The sequence below is a fragment of the Anser cygnoides genome, chromosome 5 (genome assembly GCF_040182565.1).
Source record: "Anser cygnoides isolate HZ-2024a breed goose chromosome 5, Taihu_goose_T2T_genome, whole genome shotgun sequence".
Lineage (NCBI taxonomy): Eukaryota > Metazoa > Chordata > Aves > Anseriformes > Anatidae > Anser > Anser cygnoides.
Genome location: NC_089877.1, coordinates 58,385,527 through 58,402,564, shown reverse-complemented (window position 1 = coordinate 58,402,564; position 17,038 = coordinate 58,385,527). Strand labels below are relative to the sequence as shown.

Sequence of the window (17,038 nt, the reverse complement as noted above, 5' to 3'; positions counted from 1 at the left end):
CGGTCAGTTCTCCAGAGGACAGGGCCCAGTTTCTGTTTAATGCCGGAGTCCATCAACAATATCAGTACCCCGTGTGGAGGTAACTGTCGCAAACGGTTTGAAAAACACTATTACAAATAGGTATTTTAACATGTCAACGCGACAAGCCCCCTCTGCGCCGCAGCCTCTCCCCCGTTTTGGGGGTGAAACCGCTCCCTGCCCTGCCCGCCGCTCCCAGGCCGGCCGGCAGCGGCTGCGCACGCCTCTGCCCTTCCTCCTCTGCCCTTCCTCCTCTTCCTCTTCCTCCTCCTCCTCCTCCTCCTGGCGGCCGCTGCCCCCGGCGGGATGGAGGCCATCGAAGAGCTGTCGATCCAGCCCTGCACCTCCTCCCTCTACCTACGGCCCTTCCGCCTCTGCTACCGGCAGGTGAGTGCCGCCGGCAGCTCGGGCTCGCCCAGCCTCTTCCCCTCACAGCCTGCCCGTCTCTCCTCCCCTTCCCTCCGCCCCAGCCGGGCTTCTCCCGCCTCGCTGGGGCGGAGGGAGGCCGGAGGAGAAGGGCAGGCTGCCCGGGGGGCCCCTCTGGTGCCGTGTCCCCCCCTACCCCGCCCGCCGCCCCCGCCATTTTGGGCTCGGCTCGGAGCCGGGTGCGCCTCAGGCTCATGGCGCCCTCCCCGCCGCTTCTGCAGGGCATCGGGCCCCGGCCCTCCCCTGGCTTCCTGCCTGCCTGAACCCCCCCTCTTTGGGGTTGACCTGCAGCAGGGCACCCCCTAATTTAGGTTTTGCTTCCCTACCGAGGGTTGCGAGCATAACGTGTTGGTTGGCAGCCCTCGGTGTGCAGGGTTATTGACGTGACTCCAAGTTGCACAACTGCGCCGTACGGCCAGCCTCGCCGCAGGCACGTGGAGGCGGTGGAAGCGGGGAAGGAAATCCTCTTCCTTATAATGTTTATATCAACATGAATCACCTTCCAGAGGATCCCAGAGAATGGGAGCCTTCAACAATGGAAGGCATGCTAGGCGTAATGTGGAAGTCCTTTCTCGTGGTCTAAAATACTGAATTTTCCTTGGTGGATGTTTTCTGCAAGTGAGGTCATGCACGGAACTGGTTGTTTCTCTACTTCACCGTGTGGCGTTGGTGGCTCCAGCGTGAGCTGTGTCACAGAAAGGGGGATGGTTGCAAGTGGAAATACAGAAGAGCTTGGACAATCCTAGAAATAAACACTGTGGACCATATCTCAGTCTCATTCACTTTTATTTGTTCTTTTCTTTGCTCCTGAACACATCAGTTGGAAAGGTAGAAGAGGGAATGCACACAGCGGAGGTGTTTAAACCCAACAGTGAGATGAGATGCAGAAAAGATTAAGCAAGGGCTAAAATAGTTTACATCAAAACAGATTAACTGATATTTTTTACCTTGTTTTATATTTTTATGTGATTTCCCTAAAGAAATCTCTCTTCTCATTGGTTGGTGTAATGAAAACAGTGATTTGCAAACAGCTGTAAATTTTACACTGAGTTAACTATTTCTTTTTAGGTATTAGAAGGAAACTTGACCATTTTTTCATATTCTCAATTAGTGCTGGCTTAGCTTGTAAGTGACAAGTCTTACTTGTTAATATTTTCATTTTTGAGTCGCGCTATATTTATTTGGAAAATGGGATTCCATTAAAATTTACAAAATGGTATTATAAAATTAAACTTAGTTGAATACAAGTGCCTTAAACATGATGAGTATGTTAAGAAATAAGGATGTGCTTGTTTGCGTGCTGTGATTTGACAAGAGATGGCATTGCCACCAAAAGAAGTAGACTTGCCCTTTCTGCAAGTCCCGCTGCTTGCTCTGACTTCCTCGCTTTTCCTTGTGCAAGTGTTTGTGCAGCAGCATGGGGAGCTGGTCCAGATCAAACCTAATCTGACCAAAAAAAAAACAAGTTAACTTTTTCCTAAACAAGTGCTTATGCTGGCAGAGGGGAGGTGGTAATATGGTGGTTAGGGATGAGCGTTTGGGGGCTGGTTGAGGGCAGAGATTGTTTTTCTTGGCCTCAAAACCCTCCTAAAAAGAAGGTGAAAGTACTGTTTATATGGCACTTGTGCAGACGCTGCCTTGGGCCCAGTCTCCTGAGAGCATAAGCTGAATGAGTGCACAACTGTCTGCACCTGACCCAGGAGGCAGGCCCTACGTTTATTAAAAACACATTTTGCATTTAAAAACTGACTTACTAACCAAAGGAAATGCTAAATATTTTTAGTTATTTGACTAATTGTTTCAAAGGTGTTTGGGCCTGCTGAAAACCCCAGTAAATACCTAAACCGTCTAAAATGTAAGGGAGTTAGGTGCCTGATCTGCTTAAGAATTTTGAAAATTCCACCGCTTATCTAAAGCTGAAAATTATTTCAAAAAATATAGCCCTTGATCTTACCAGTTTTATGATGATTGGATCTTTTCCTTGTCCAACTTCTTTTTAATCACCAGCTGGAAAAAGAAAATAAAAAAAAAAAAAGAAAAAAATAAAAACTTTCCTTTTTCTCAGTTCTTAATTGGTGCTCTATCTTAAATTAGTTACCCCTCTCCACAAATTCCCTGCACCTGCTTGCTGAACTTAACCCAAATCTAATAAAAAAAGTCTTTGTGAATAACAGAATAATCTAAGTGAAGAAAGTTTAAATAACAGCATTTGTTACATTGTGAAAACTGAAACCAGTTGGATTCTTAATGCAATACATGGCATAGTGCTGTAATTGGAGGTGGTCTTTTGGGTACTCTTTATGAAGCGATAATACGTCCCCTGTAATTTATTGTAGTCTGAAGAAGATTCACTGGTGCTTAATTTTTTTAATATAATTTTGATGAAGGATAGTTTAGGCCTTACAGGGCATCAATTTGTAATCTATTCGCAAACAGTTACACTTCTGTAATAGGTATTGATATTTCAACGAAATCCTCTGTCTAGGGACGTATAAAGATAGAATTGGCATTTTTTTACTTTATTAGTTTGTTTTTTTTACAACTACTTTTCTGTACAAAGAGGAAGTTGAAAGAATTTTTACAAACAATATGTGACTTTAAGATTATTTCTAAACTTTCATGGATACTTAAGTTATAGTATGGATTCTTAGGTATTTCATCTGAAAATTACACTACTTGTTCAAAGGTAATTTGGATCTCATAACTATACCCAAAACAGTTAAGTCTTTAAAAGTTAAATGTAAAATTTAGGTACAGGTGACTTACATCACAGTTAATTCTGCAAGTCTGGTTTTATCCATTAAACCTGTATTCTACTGAGTTGTAGACCACCATTGCTCTAGCTGGTTTGCAGACCGCCAGAAATTCTCAAGATACCAGAAAGTGATTCATGAGAGGGGTTAAATCTAAACCAGTGAGGAAATAATGATTGTAAGCATTTCCAGGTTGAAGAAGTTTGTGTCACACCTGATCTAGAGTGGAGCCAGAGGCACTTCATCTGTTCATCAGAGGCACTTAAGGCATACAGAACTGTAGGCCAAAAGATCTCATTAGTGTTCTGGCCAGCTGAATATTCTGCTTGGGTATCTGGACGTTGAGACAAGGAGCTGTGGACACATGCAGGAACGGAGTTAGGTGTACTTAGAATCAGGCCTGGTGGTTACTTTCATGTTACTTTCATGTCAACTTCTTAGACTTGTGCGCCAGTCCTAAGTCTGCCTGTGTTCTGAAAGCTTGAGTCATCTTTTGGATTGAAAGTGTTATATTTGGTTACATGTAGAAATACTCTTCCAAAAGATCAGCACAAGAATGCAGGATTTTGGATACTTGGATGGAGAGGGGTTTGTCATAATTCTTAGCAGTTCCCAAAATTACTGCAATTTGTGCCCGTGGTGGACCTACTCTCCCAACTGAAGGTTATGAGATGTGTTTGTTCTCATATGAGGTCTTTTTCTTCCTCTGCCTGCCCATTGTGTTTTAAATGAAAGTAATGGGCTCTGCGTGTTTCTCAAAGAGAATAAAAGTAAGTGTACACCTTTTTTGAAAAACTCCAGGTTTTGAATCAAGCACAGATAAAGGCATCATGCAGCGTGGTGCTAGGCATCCAAGGTGTGGGGAGGAGCCTGGCTCTAGACACATAGCTGTACGAGCCACTTTTTTAAAGGATTTGTTCCATCTTTATACAGTGCAAAAGTGGAAACAAGTGTAGCAAAGGAGTCACAGAAATCAGCAAACTGAGGCAGATTTGGCTAGGACCAATGCAGAGGGGTAAGGTAAAGTTTAAAAGGACGTGCTTCAGAATAGGCACCTACCAGCTCCTCAGAACAGACCTCACTTTCTAGTTGGGATTTTCAGCTGTAAACCCTCTTATCAATTAGAGACCCTCAGACAAGTAAGCCATGTTATTTTAAGGGGGTTGTGGTGGTGCTTAGAGAAGGATAAGGTACCTCATGCAGCCTAATGAACATGCTGTATGTTTTGTCAGTAGGAACCCTGTTTACATATTTTTGTTCTGCTTGGTGCTGAAAGAAAAGAATTCATTTATCTCACATATAGGATAGCATCTGGCTGTTATTAATGCATACTTGCCCCCAAAGTGCAAATTGATTTGTTGCCTAAAATGGCCCTTTTTAAAACATATATCACCTCCCAGAGAATTGGCTTCTCTACCAGGAACTCCATGGCAAATCTCTTTTCACTTTTTCCTATTGAAGTTTTTCTGCTTTTCATAAATAATTTATTCAAGAGACCAGAGGGATGGCTAATGAGAGATTAACTCTATGCCCAAGGGCTAGGGCATTTCCCTGGGATGTGGTGGAGTCAGGCTGCAAGATCTTGCTTCAATTAATATCGCTTCCCACATCACAGGAGAGTGCTCTCACTGCTGGGAAACACATTTGTGTGTAAATCTTCAGCTCTCTTTTGTGTAGGTTAGCCAGACACTGGCCTATATACCAGATAGACACACGCATGCACACAAAAGGTTAAGAATCCTGCCGAGACTCGGGGATGAAATAGACTCTGAGTAGTAACAGTTGAGCAGTTGTCAGGATTTTGGGCAGCTTTGAGTACCCAAATGGGAATCTGGATTCACTGTAGTCTTCTTAATAAACGCCTGAGCAGGGACGTTAGTAGTTCAGAGCTCTAGTAAATCTTCCTGTAGTAATAGAAGATGCTACTGCATGCATTTGTTTGTCTCCGCGCTAATGGTTATTACCCTCTGAGGCTTAGCAGAAGCAAAAGTACTTTTGCTCCAGTTCTCACTCTGCTGTTCCGGTTCAAACCCACCTTCATTAGCCCTTTAAGCAAAATTACCGAGCTTTGTGCAGGACTAAGTGACTTTGCATGTTCCTGTTGGTGACCTCTGTGCTGGGGACAGCATCCTTCCAGGGGAGGCAGAGCATCAGCGGGGGGGAAGCATCTTGCTAGGGGAATAATACCTTGAGCACTTAGAGAAACTTTTGCCCAGAGTTCAATTATCAAAGCCTTTGTGGATCTAGCCCAGACTCCTATAGCCTTGTTTTTGAAGGTTGTTCTGGCAAGGGAGCTCTTGCCACTGTTTCCTTGCATTGTGTAAACATACGCATTCATTCTGCCCAAGAGCTTTTAGAGAGCTTGCTACTAGGCTAATAGCAACTGTCACTAGTTCTCCCAGCATCCACGTGAGTGAGGCTCTATTCCAAATCTGTGGAATGGTGAACGGGCATCTGTTTCACTGGTATGGGATAAACCTGAAAAACTCTGCCCATCGATTGAAGAGTATGACCAATAATGGTGAACTGGAGCTCTTTGCTCCTGGGAGCTTCACGTCCCTTCTGCAGTTCAGTCCTGCTCAGTGCCTGAGTATCACATTTCTTCTGTTGATTTAACATTTAGAATAATTTATTTTGAAGTTAGACATGTGAAAAATGCTTCCTTTGATTTCATTTTAATGCGAGATATTTTCATTCTCTGTTAACAAAATTAAATTATAATCTCAAAGTTTTACAGTCATTCTAAAGTAATTTTCAAGACTGTGGTAGATTTTAACACACAATGAACTTTATGATGTACCTCAGGAGTAGCGTGCGATTCATCAGTGAATAAGGAATGTCTTATTTCTAATCTTAGATTTGATACATCTTTCTTTTGTGACTATAAGCAACCACTCTGCTGCTGTGCCTGAACAATTCAACTGACTTGGAGATGTCATGAAGATTAAGACCCTGATTCTGTGATAAGCTGTACACATGCAGAGGAGAAGCAAAGCCTGTATCATTTATGTCATGAAAACTTTGAAGATGAAAAGAGCAAAGCTGTGCAGTGTTACAGGAATAATAACAACCTGATTTTACATTCAAAAAAATTTTACATGGTAATAGGAACATGAATGTGCCCAGCTGCCTGAAATATTCTCTGGAACTTCTGTCTGCTTTTTTATAAACATTAAACATTCTTTCCTATTTTGACAGTTAAAAATGATGCTGTTGAGGGAGTAAACAGATTTTTAAGTTACCTGTTCAAACAAGTAAGTCTGCACTTGAATCTTCAAAAGGCTCTAGCAGTAGGAAATAAGCAACTCAGTAATACATTTATTTTGCAGTTCGTTTTTTCAAAGCAGTAGTGCAATAAAAGGTGATGCTGTTTTTGTTGCGAAATTTGTCTCATTTTCTTCAGGTTGTCAAGTCTAATATATCAGTATATAATATTAATCTTAAACATAGTGCTGCTAGCTCAGGAAGTTCCTGAGCTGCAAATTGCAGAAGGCTGAGAGTGTTTTAACAATATATTCTTCCTCAGGCATCTTGGCTTCTGTCAGAGGTAGGATCCTGGATGAGACAGATTTTTGATCTGACTGATATGGCTGCTGCTGTTTTGACCGGGAAATTATGGTTAAAGTGCAGAATTATTCTCTTGTAGGGGTGGAAGAAAAGAATCATGGAGTTTCTGCAATAACAGCGTTAGGGAGTTAAGTACTGAGGGAACGTAATTTGCTTTGAGAGGAGCAGTTTTCTTTGCAACTAGGGCACAGGTTTAAGAAAAGAAATTAAATTAAGGAATTCAGGCGTATCTGCTTCTGGCTCTTCTGGTACCTGAGTTCAACTCTGGAAATTTGTACAAGATATTTTTGAATGAGGTGTTTATGAATTACCACAGCGGGAAATGGGAAGCATTAGTAAATAAAAGCAAGAGTTGAAAAGAAAACAAGTACTCTTTTTTTGTTTCAGTGAATATTGTGCTATGTTAGTCTTAACATCTTTATCCAGCGTGCTTTGAGAAGTGAATATAGGGTTGTTTGAAGTATAATACATGAAAAGTAGTTGGCAAAACTTAACATTTTTAGGTGAGCTAATGAACTTATGGCAGCAAATGTCACTGGGAAGAAAGTGGTTGTGTTGCGCATCTTTTGTATCATCCTCGTACAGGGCTGAAATGTGTCTGCACTTAGAGAAATGAACATTTAAACCAGAATGGCACATTTTAGTTGGAAGGGACCTACAAAGACCATGGAGTCCAACTGCCATGAGATTAAAATCTCATTTAATGTCATCAGTGGGTATGCTATGTGGTTTACTGTGGAATAGCTATGAAGTCATTACCAAGTTTTAGGAGGAGGTCCATCGGGTGTAGTTAGCTTAAAGCAGTGCTTGTCGAGTTCCCATGCAGTGCTTGGTGAGGGCCGTTGGGCTGCCTGCACATGGTCCATGCGTCAGCGAGGAGAAGCAGATCAATCACCAACAGGTTTTCATGTGCTACCAAAGGTGTGCAGCTTCACTGGAAGATGTTTCCAGGTCTGGAGATGAAGAGGTTGAAAACCACTGGCTTTGGCAGTACCACTCCAGTAGCCTCATCTGCAAGGGCTTGTCTACACAGGACCTTCCCGATTAACTCCACGTCTCATTCTACAACAAAGACTCTGGTACTGTTTACATTAAACCACTTTCAAAGTACCATTGCACTTTGAATTCATACCCTACCTTAATCCACGTTAACTTTCCCGTGCATGCCCTAAGGGAGCAGTAAACTCAACTGAATGACTGTGTCCACACAGGGGTTTAATGGGGTTTAACTAGCAGAATTCAAGTTCATCAAGGTGCTTGTTTCAGATGCCTTTTCTTGATGTCCTGGTAGAAACAAGCCCTAAGAATGAAAGCGGTTTAGTTCTAAGTGAATGAACCGCGTTATAAAATCCATCATTGAGATTTTATTATTATTATTATTTTTTTACATGTAGAATATGGCTACTGTGGTGTATAAAGTAGGCTTTTTTGACTTGTTTGGTACTGTTTCTTTTATAGTAATTGCAGTTAGATCTGAGAAATAAAATAGTGTTCATGTACTTTAACAACTAAATGCTGTATTTGTTTTTCAGTTTGGATCAAAATACATATGTTTGCTTAAATAGCAGATATTTCTTTTTCCCAGTACAAAAATCTGTCATCTGAATCATTATTTCAGCTATGACATTATGTGTATTTGGTATGTTTTAAAGCAGATGAACACTGTAACATTTTAAATGTTTACTGCAAATCTGAATATTATGGAAATGAGACATTCTCTGTAAGTGGGAATATTCGCTAAAATGTCTTGGTTTGATGGCCTGTATGGGATGCAAGTATACTTTATGGTATTTTTAAAATACAATTGCATTTTAAATAATGATTTTACCTCAACTGCTGCCGTATTTAAAAAATATTTTTATCTTCAGCTATAACTCGTAAATGGTCAGCTCCTGTGCTTTGAAAACTCTCTATGACAAGCTGATGTTGCATAAATAAGTGTGTTTTACACTGCGGGCATATAAAATTAACCGCCTTGCATTTGGATTAATTACTCTTCAAAACTTTAAAACAAAACTTTATCATCTCCAAGCTTGGCTTCTTGGTATTGTCCTCCAGACATTGATCAAAGTCTTGTTAGTATAGTAATACTGAAGTTTACTAAAGTTTAAACAAAGTAAAGCTCAGTTTTTCTTCGTGGTCAGCTCATGTCACACTAAAGCCGCGATCGCTGCTCAAAACAGCATTAATTATTGGTTTCACGTCGTGGTTGCTGTGTCAAAATCCTTTAAATACCTCATGGAGCTGAGAGGGAATCTTAAGGCCTGTGACAGAGCAGCTGGCCTGGACATGGGCTGATGCCCCAGTTGACAGGTTGTTGGATTAGAAAGAATATCAAAGGCAGCGAGTAAGATTAGGGATAAGTGAACATCTGACAGCAGTTTGCAGCAGGGGAGAACAGATGATAAACAATGGGAGCGGGCGGCGTGGGGGGGGAGAGGTGAGAAGGCCATGGGAAAAGTGTGGCGGCAATCACTAAAGCTCCAGGTTGCTGGGCCTCATGAATAGAACAGGAAATGGGATTTGCTAGGACAGATGTGCTGAGTGGTGATGAATACATTATAGGGAAATGAGGCTAAACTCCTAAAGGTGAGGGATGTGCTGTCCCTGAAAATAGAAAATATGGGAAAAGAAAAGTTTGCCCTCCCGGAGACATAAGCGTGAATACTTTAATACAGAAAGGAGAAATGCTAATGGTAATTTTAATTAAATGGTTATTCTGTGGTAGAATTCGTGACGAACTCTAGGTCATGTACATTTAGCATAACAACATTACAGTGATACTACATATATAGCATAGAAAGTATTAATTTTAAACCAAAAATTGCACAAATAACCGAACCGTTTCAGTGACAGAACAGCCTGAACGGGAGCTCTGGGTGAGGAATGCTCAGACACATTCTCTGTATCTGGCATATAGCTCTCACGTAACATATGTCTGATCCTGCCACCGTTAAAAGAGTTGTGCTGGGTGATCTTGTGAGGTCCTTCCAGCCTTACGTTCTTCTAATTCTGTACAATGATTGCGTGCTTTGGGAAATTACACATAACTGTTGGTGTTCCCGAGAATATTGCTTCTGTGCTTCGTGAACTTCTTTGTTTTCAGGTCTTGCTGGATCCTTTTACTATATTTTTGATACAATTATCTCGGAAAGCTACACTTCTTGTGGGTTTACTGATGGGATTCTCTGTCAGTTCACAAAATTTCTCCCGTGTTTTTTGTTCTGGTTTTGATCTTCATTTCTAAGCAAACCTCACTGAAAAAAAGCGGATCTCACATTAGCACTCTTAGTGTGTTACTTTAGCAGGAGGAGATGCAAAGAGCATGATTGGAGATGTCCATCTGACAAAGCATTGATAAGATCTGTTCTCAGAGATAAAGGACATTATTCCATTATACATTCTCATTTGTAAAAGGAAATCAGAGCTTGCTAAAATGAAGTAGAAACACAAACTGTGAGAGTCACCAACTGTAAAACATAAAGCTCGATGTAAGGACAAGAGGTGACTGAGCTGTAATGGAAATGCCCACCATCTGTCTTCCCTGACCTCAGATCTCTCCCACGTGCTGCCTCTGGCCTGGAGAAAAGGGTGCGTGTATCTGGCCTCCTTCAGACCCAGTTTCTGCCTAGCCCTGTGTGCTGTAACTGTACCTCTAGTTTTTAAGATGGGCAACTGTAACAGGAATGTGGGCTGATTAGGGCTGTCCTGGGCCCTAATACCAGGCACTGTGTTCTGACCGCAGCGGTATCATCCAGGCACGGCAGCTGCACTACCAGAAGAGCGCTGCAGTTCTTGGGCCCAGAAGTTTCCCAAAGTCAGTAATCAGCAAAAAATGTATTTCAAGTGGCCACAATAAGGAAATGAAATGTTGTTTGCACAACAAAACGTAGATCAAAAAGAGTATGCCCTACTGATTCTGACTGGCTTAAGTACTATCCTAATAGTTCTGTTTTCTGTAAAACTAATTTCTACATTTGCATGATGCTATAACCAAAGAACTGAACCATCTGTTACAGGCGGTTCCCATTTTTAAAGGAAGGTTAAAGATTATCTGCAGTTGGCTTACGTAGTTCTTCGGTTTAAATCATAAGTTTTAAACTGTTCCAGCATTGCTGTCATTATGAAGGTTTCCAAAATAAAGTACTAAAACGCAGAACTGTATATAAATCACCAATCAACTCAGTTAATCGCTAATTAATTCAATTAATTGAATGCGAGTTGTATTTGGCTTTTAAGCAACAGGTACATTTCTCTGTACCCACTGCTTCCTTCAGAATAGGTGGCCAGTTAGGAGATGTTTTGGAGTTTCTTCTTTAATTTTTCTGTTTATTATTACTTTTTTTTTTTTTTTTTTTTTGGATGGGAAGATGGGGAGGGGATGGCCACTGCTGTAGAAATCCCATCTCGGTGGAGTCTTTCTCAATTGAGAGGTAAAAGTGAAATTAAGAAAATAGCAAAACCTGGAGCTGGTTGCATCTGTCACTTTGAACTAATATTTGGGGGTGGGGAGAAAGGAGAGGATGAAAAGCCCTGAAGATCTTTGTGAGGAGGGTCTGTGAGAAAGTCTTAGGAGAAAAATCTAAAGATTGTTACTAAGCCTTGGCTTCTATTAGCCCCCTGCTGCTGTTCTTCATCAAGTTATTTTAATGGCTTTCAAAGCAAGTGAGTGGAAAATGGTTTCTCTGGAACTTTAAGGAGACTGAACTGAAAACTGTCATTGCTTTATAAGTAAAACACATCAAAGATTGATGGAAGAATTGCTTGTTAAACACATTGTAGATTTTAATTAAAAAAATGGGAGATATCATAAAAGAGACATCAAATCATCATAACTACCTAAAGGTGAAAGTTTAATGGCTTGTCATCTGCTCAGGATCCTATGTTAAGTATCTCTTTCATAGCTTTTGTGACCCTCTGTGTGTGTGCATGTGTACAAGATTGGTTTATTTTATTTTTTTTGAAGAGTTTTTTTTTTCCTTGTATGCAGGAAAAGCACATTGTAAAAATGAAAGTGGAGGTTACTATGCTTTCTGATTTTATTTTGCCTGCGTATATGGATGTCTTCTGATATTTACAATAGTGTTTCAAATCCTTATGTCTGTCTTAAATAGTCTTTTTTTTTTCTTTGTGCTGTAATATATTTTCTATAAAATACATTTTTTTTGTGTTCAGTTGATGAAAAATACATTTGTGTATCACATAGGCATTGCAAGAGCATCTCTTCTGGAGTCCAGTCCTCTCACTTTCTTCTCCTTTCCGCACCTTCTTTTCCTTCCTTAGTCCTCCCAGGCAATAAATGGTGTAGATTTTAGAGTTGTGTAGATTTTCTTCCATAAGACAGGTAAAAAAAATGAGTGTGCATAGAAAACAACATAAAACACAGCATTTCCACTAAGACTTTGAGCTCTATACTTTCAAGCCAAAACCTTGTTCTGATATGTCATGCTGCTTATGATCAAGGTGCATATTTAGTAAGCAAAACAAACAATTGTTTTCAAAGACTAAAGGAGCTCCTCAGCAAGCTGATAAAGCACACAGTGCATTATTTACTAGTCCATCTTAAAATTTCAGAAATGTTCAATGTTGTTGTTTCAGTTTCATGAGTTTTTTAACTTTCTGGAGTTAAACAGCTACATCTACGCATAATTGGGACCCTAGATCTGATTTATAATGAAGAAAATTGTTTTTCCCAAGAGCTTACTACATGATTATTGCAATTACTTGATTTTCTGAATGATAGCATAGAAATGGTACGTATCATCAAAAAAATTAGCTTTGCGTGAGTTTGTAAGATTTTCATGATGTACAAGATCATTTTAAATTAGGAATAGGAATATTGACTATGCAGTTAACTGCATAGAATTTGATCACTTGATGTTATTATTTTAATGATTCTTCTCAATTAATTTTGTCATTTTAGCTGGTGTTTTAGTTAGCCATAATAGTTACTGTTATTGGTGTACTTGGAGTGGTTATAACATTCTGTTTTTCTGCATAAAAAGGTTCTAGACTATAAAAGGCTCCAGGCTATGAAAGACCAGGTATAGAAATCCTTGGTATGTGTTTTTACAAACTTCTGAAATTCTGACCTTGTTGAATACAATGTTGGTTTTGGTCCTTATGTTGGGGAGGCTAGGTCTTTACTTGCATTGTTTCTGCTTGATCCTAATTTAGGCAAAGTCCAAAGCAATTTGACTAATGTTGTTTTTATGTAGTAAGTAAGGTAATTGCAGCTGGAGCGATTTGGTGCTTTATGACCAGAAATTACACATTTTGACAAACTGAGTTGGAAGTCAGGATGTGGAAAATACAGGGGGATAAATTTGTATATCTAGTATAACGTTGTAAGTGATGGTAAATTTTATTTAGCATGTGAACCTGTATAGCTCTTGTATATGTTCTTATCTTGAGTTGTTGAAGTATGGCTGCAGGCTTCATTCAGTCTTGCTTTGGCTTTGGGACATGTCTTTGTTTCTGTTTGGTCAATTATGCTTGGTGACCTTGAAGCAGCAGCATTGGAAGAGAAGCTGGCTGGCAAGTTTTGCAGCAGGTTTATCTTAGAAATTCACGTGTATGTCTGTGCTTAGCACCGCCTTCAGCACTGCAGTGTTTCTGGCACTTTAAAACCTTGAGCACAGGTGCAGTTTCTGTAGGTATTTTTTAGCAGAAAAGCATTTCGGCAGTGCTTTAAGGAATTGAGTGATGCCTCCAAATTGAATTTTTCAGCTTTTAAATGGCTGTGACTTAAGAAAAGGCAGTGGATACCAGCATGTTTTGCCTGCAAGGCTTGTGTTGCTCTTTGAAATGACATTTCATAGTGCTGCAGTGTGTATGGCCTGAAGTTCGATCGGTAACTCATTCCACTTGTACCGCTCAGTCAAGTTAAAGAAGAATGTGGGAGCGCTGGCCTCCTGTGCCGTGAAAGCAGTCAGTGATCATCAGTGAAGAGCTGACTGCTGTAGTACTGTACAGGATAGTTCCTCCGAATTTGACACCTGCTTGTTTCTGTAAGCCACCTTTTCTGCCTCGCTGAGGGTGGGTGGTTGACCTGTCAGTGTGGAGAACCCTGTTTCTTTTAATCTCCTTATTTTCTGCTTGATCTGTCAAGAATCACTGGAACACATGAGCTTCCCTAGAGCCTTAAGTTGCCCTCCACAGAGAAAGATTAATTTGTAAAAGTAATAATATAGATGTCCAGATTTAAGTGTAAAAGTTATGCTCGGGGGGGAGTAGGGATTTAATCAATCATACGCAGCATCGGAAAACACAGCAATCAGTGAACTTTTTTCCGTAAACAGAAAAACGTGGAATTCTTGCTTTTGAAGCATTTCTCTAAAGAAACAAATAAAATAAATAAATAAAATAAATAAAATAAATAAAAATAATAACACAAAAACACAACGAGTGAATGCCATTTGGTGGTATATCTTCCCTCCCCTCTGCCTGTACGTTTGTTACAGCCCTTGTGATAGAGGAGTGGGATGACAAACCATGCCTCGCAGTTGTGCCTTAGGGAGAGTGTGAAAGGGAAAAGAAGCAACTTCTTGCTGCAGTGCAAGTTTTGTATACTTATTATTTTTTTAGTCATAAGAATGTGTCTTGCTCTTGCAGTGGAAGATTTGTAATTGTAGTATTTGTGGAAGGTAATTCTTCATTGTCAGTCCAGACCTGCTGAATCTGGGGAGCGGATTTATGAACTTCATTCTTTGTCTAAGATTTTAGTCACTTCTGTGCATGCCGGGTTCCTGCCATCCCATGTTTGGGATAAGGTCTGAGAGCTTACGGTGACCTGGTATTCTGTTGAAGGAGTCAGCAGAACCAGTAATAAATATATTAAAAAAGCTTACAGTGCTCAGTTCTACTGAGGCGACATGCTAAAGAACCTGTAGACCTTGTCTACAAAAACACTTGTGATAAGTGGTAACCTTGAGTTCCTGTGAGACTTCAGTGGGTAGGAGGCGTCCTTTCCTACTTCTGCTTCACCATGGAGACACCACGGTGCTGCACCTGGCTTTCTTCCCAACTCTGTTGAAACTTAGGATCTCCCGAGCGCTGCTTGCTAACCTTGGTTAATCTTGTTAATGCTGGTTCTTTGTTGGCGTGTACCAGATTGGTGTGTGATGCAAGGTGTACAGTTCATTGAGCTATATTGTTCCTGCATTGACTTGACTTCTGCATCAGAAATATGTTGTCCTTCGTAAGTTATAAATAAATGAATAGATTTGTTAATTATATTTTAAAATCATATTTGTGTGATCTACGTTATTGCTTTACAGATGCATTTGCAAAACCAAGTAACTGAATTTATGCATGATGGATTGTTTTCTGTGTGTGTTTTTTTTTTTTAGCCAGTTTTAATGATACAACAGTCTAATATATACACAGGCTTTTTCTTATCAGTGTTCTGCTTCAGGTGACATAGTTGGTAGGTTTTGTTTGGTTTTGAAATTAGAATGGCATTCATCTAGTGCATGGTTTTTAATGCAGCTTTATTATCTCTCTGGAAATGGAGTGGTCCGGCACGCGGTAGGAGAGGGCTCGGTTCTTTTTCTGCTGGCCCTTTGTCAACCAGAGAAGATTTTAATCAGACCGCATGTAAGTTGCAGTAGAATTTGTTAGAATGACTAAAGTGGTAATGAGAAATATTAGACAATTGATGGTGGTGATTAACGTTTGGCTGGAATACCAGTTGGAACTTACACTGTGGTTTTATGGTGTTGTCAGTGTTGTTTTCCTGAGTGGCACAGCAAAATTAATGATGAAAGGACAGTTTCTTTCCTTGCTCTTTTGGATGAGGGTCATGACCTAGGGTAGCAAAGAAGAAGAAATTATGCTTGTAGGCGTAGTGGTTGCCTTGGGACTGATAATTTTAAGATTCATTTTCTCCTTCTACTGACTATTCTCGTGTTTGCCTCTCTCTGTGCTGTGCCTGAAGAGATGTGTTGAGAGCCCTAAATCCTGGCCAAGTCAGTGGGGCAAATGTCTCCTTTTGAGTTAGGGATTCTAAATTAGCTTGTTTTCAGCAGTCCCAAATCCTTCAGGATGGCTATACCTGTAAAGAGGGGAATGGAGAATTGCAGGAATGTGATTTGGACCAAAGCAGCGCTTGTCCACCATGTATTTTTAGAAGAGTCCTCTCCCTCAGGGGTTGAAAGAATATTTTGAGTAGTGAGCGCACAAAATGAGTAGAGGAAAGAGTACAAGAGTGCAAAGTGAGATTTCTTATCTACTGTGGGGTGTTAGACTATACAGACTTGCAGTGGGTACTGTATGTGGAATCTCTCTCTATCTGAAACGATCACTACAGACATAACAGGCCCAGGTGTGGTAGGCCGAGAGCAGGCTTACGTGGTAGCTCAGGGGCCAAAAGAAGTCAGCTGCCAATGGACCAGAAAAGATGCAAACAGATTTCCCTGGGACATTTTCATTCTTTCAATCTATTTAAATTTTTAAAACAAAGGTTTTAATAAAGATGTTTCAACATTCAGGGATTCAGGTGTTTGCCTGAAATGGCTCAAGTAAAATCTTTAAATTCAGATCTTGTCTTTCTGAAGAGTGCCTTAAATTGGAGGTTGTTGAATGCTACAAAGTGCTTTCTTAAGTCTTCTCTTCTGGAGATGTTCAGGAAATACTAGAAATTGGAGAAGGGTTTTGAATGCGTTTCTTGCTCCCCACATTTGTTTCTTTGTTACAGAACTACAAAGGCCGTGTGTGTGTGTTTGTTCCTGACTCAATGAATATGTAACGATTTATACAAATCAGGAAATCTCTACAAAAAGAAATGAAACGCGGAATACCTAAGAGTTCTCTGCAGCCCTCTGTTTGGGTATTTCCCTGGCTTTTACTCTCTGAGCTGGAGCCAGCAGATGTGCCTCCTGTAGCACCAGAGTGCCATTAGCATCTGACTGTTCGCACTGATGAGCTGAAGTTTGTACGTTTTTGAGGAGAAATGCTGTTATGAATCCAGAAAGATGTTAAGTTTTGATGAAACTTAACGTTATCCTTTTGTGGTTTAAAAAAAGGGGGAGGGTGCATTTTGATTATTTTCAACTTCCAAACTGTCTAACTGAAAATCTGAAGTATGCTATTCTCCTCAATACTGAATTAATTTTGAAAAATTGGATCTGTGTTTCTCAGCCTTTTACATTGTTCAAGAAATTTTATTTTTAATTTGCTTTAATGTTCACTGAATATGTGAAGTGTACAATAAACTAATCAAATACTCTATGCTGTTTCTGCACAGGGTTGTGCATTTAATGGTGGAAACACTT

General features: G+C 40.3%; 1 protein-coding gene across 2 annotated transcripts in view; it reads left to right on the top strand.

Moving 5' to 3' along the window:
• The first annotated feature begins 214 nt into the window (after positions 1 to 214).
• NUDT14 (nudix hydrolase 14) overlaps positions 215 to 17,038 on the top strand; it is a 60,209-nt gene continuing 43,385 nt past the window's right edge. Inside the window, exon 1 of one of the 2 annotated variants that reach the window (XM_013183069.3) lies at positions 215 to 405. In XM_013183069.3, the coding sequence (XP_013038523.1) occupies positions 325 to 405 (81 nt within the window). In that variant the 5' untranslated portion in view covers positions 215 to 324. Of the gene's footprint in view, positions 406 to 11,409; positions 11,430 to 17,038 lie in introns of those variants that run through there. The other variant, XM_013183070.3, reaches the window with a different exon arrangement.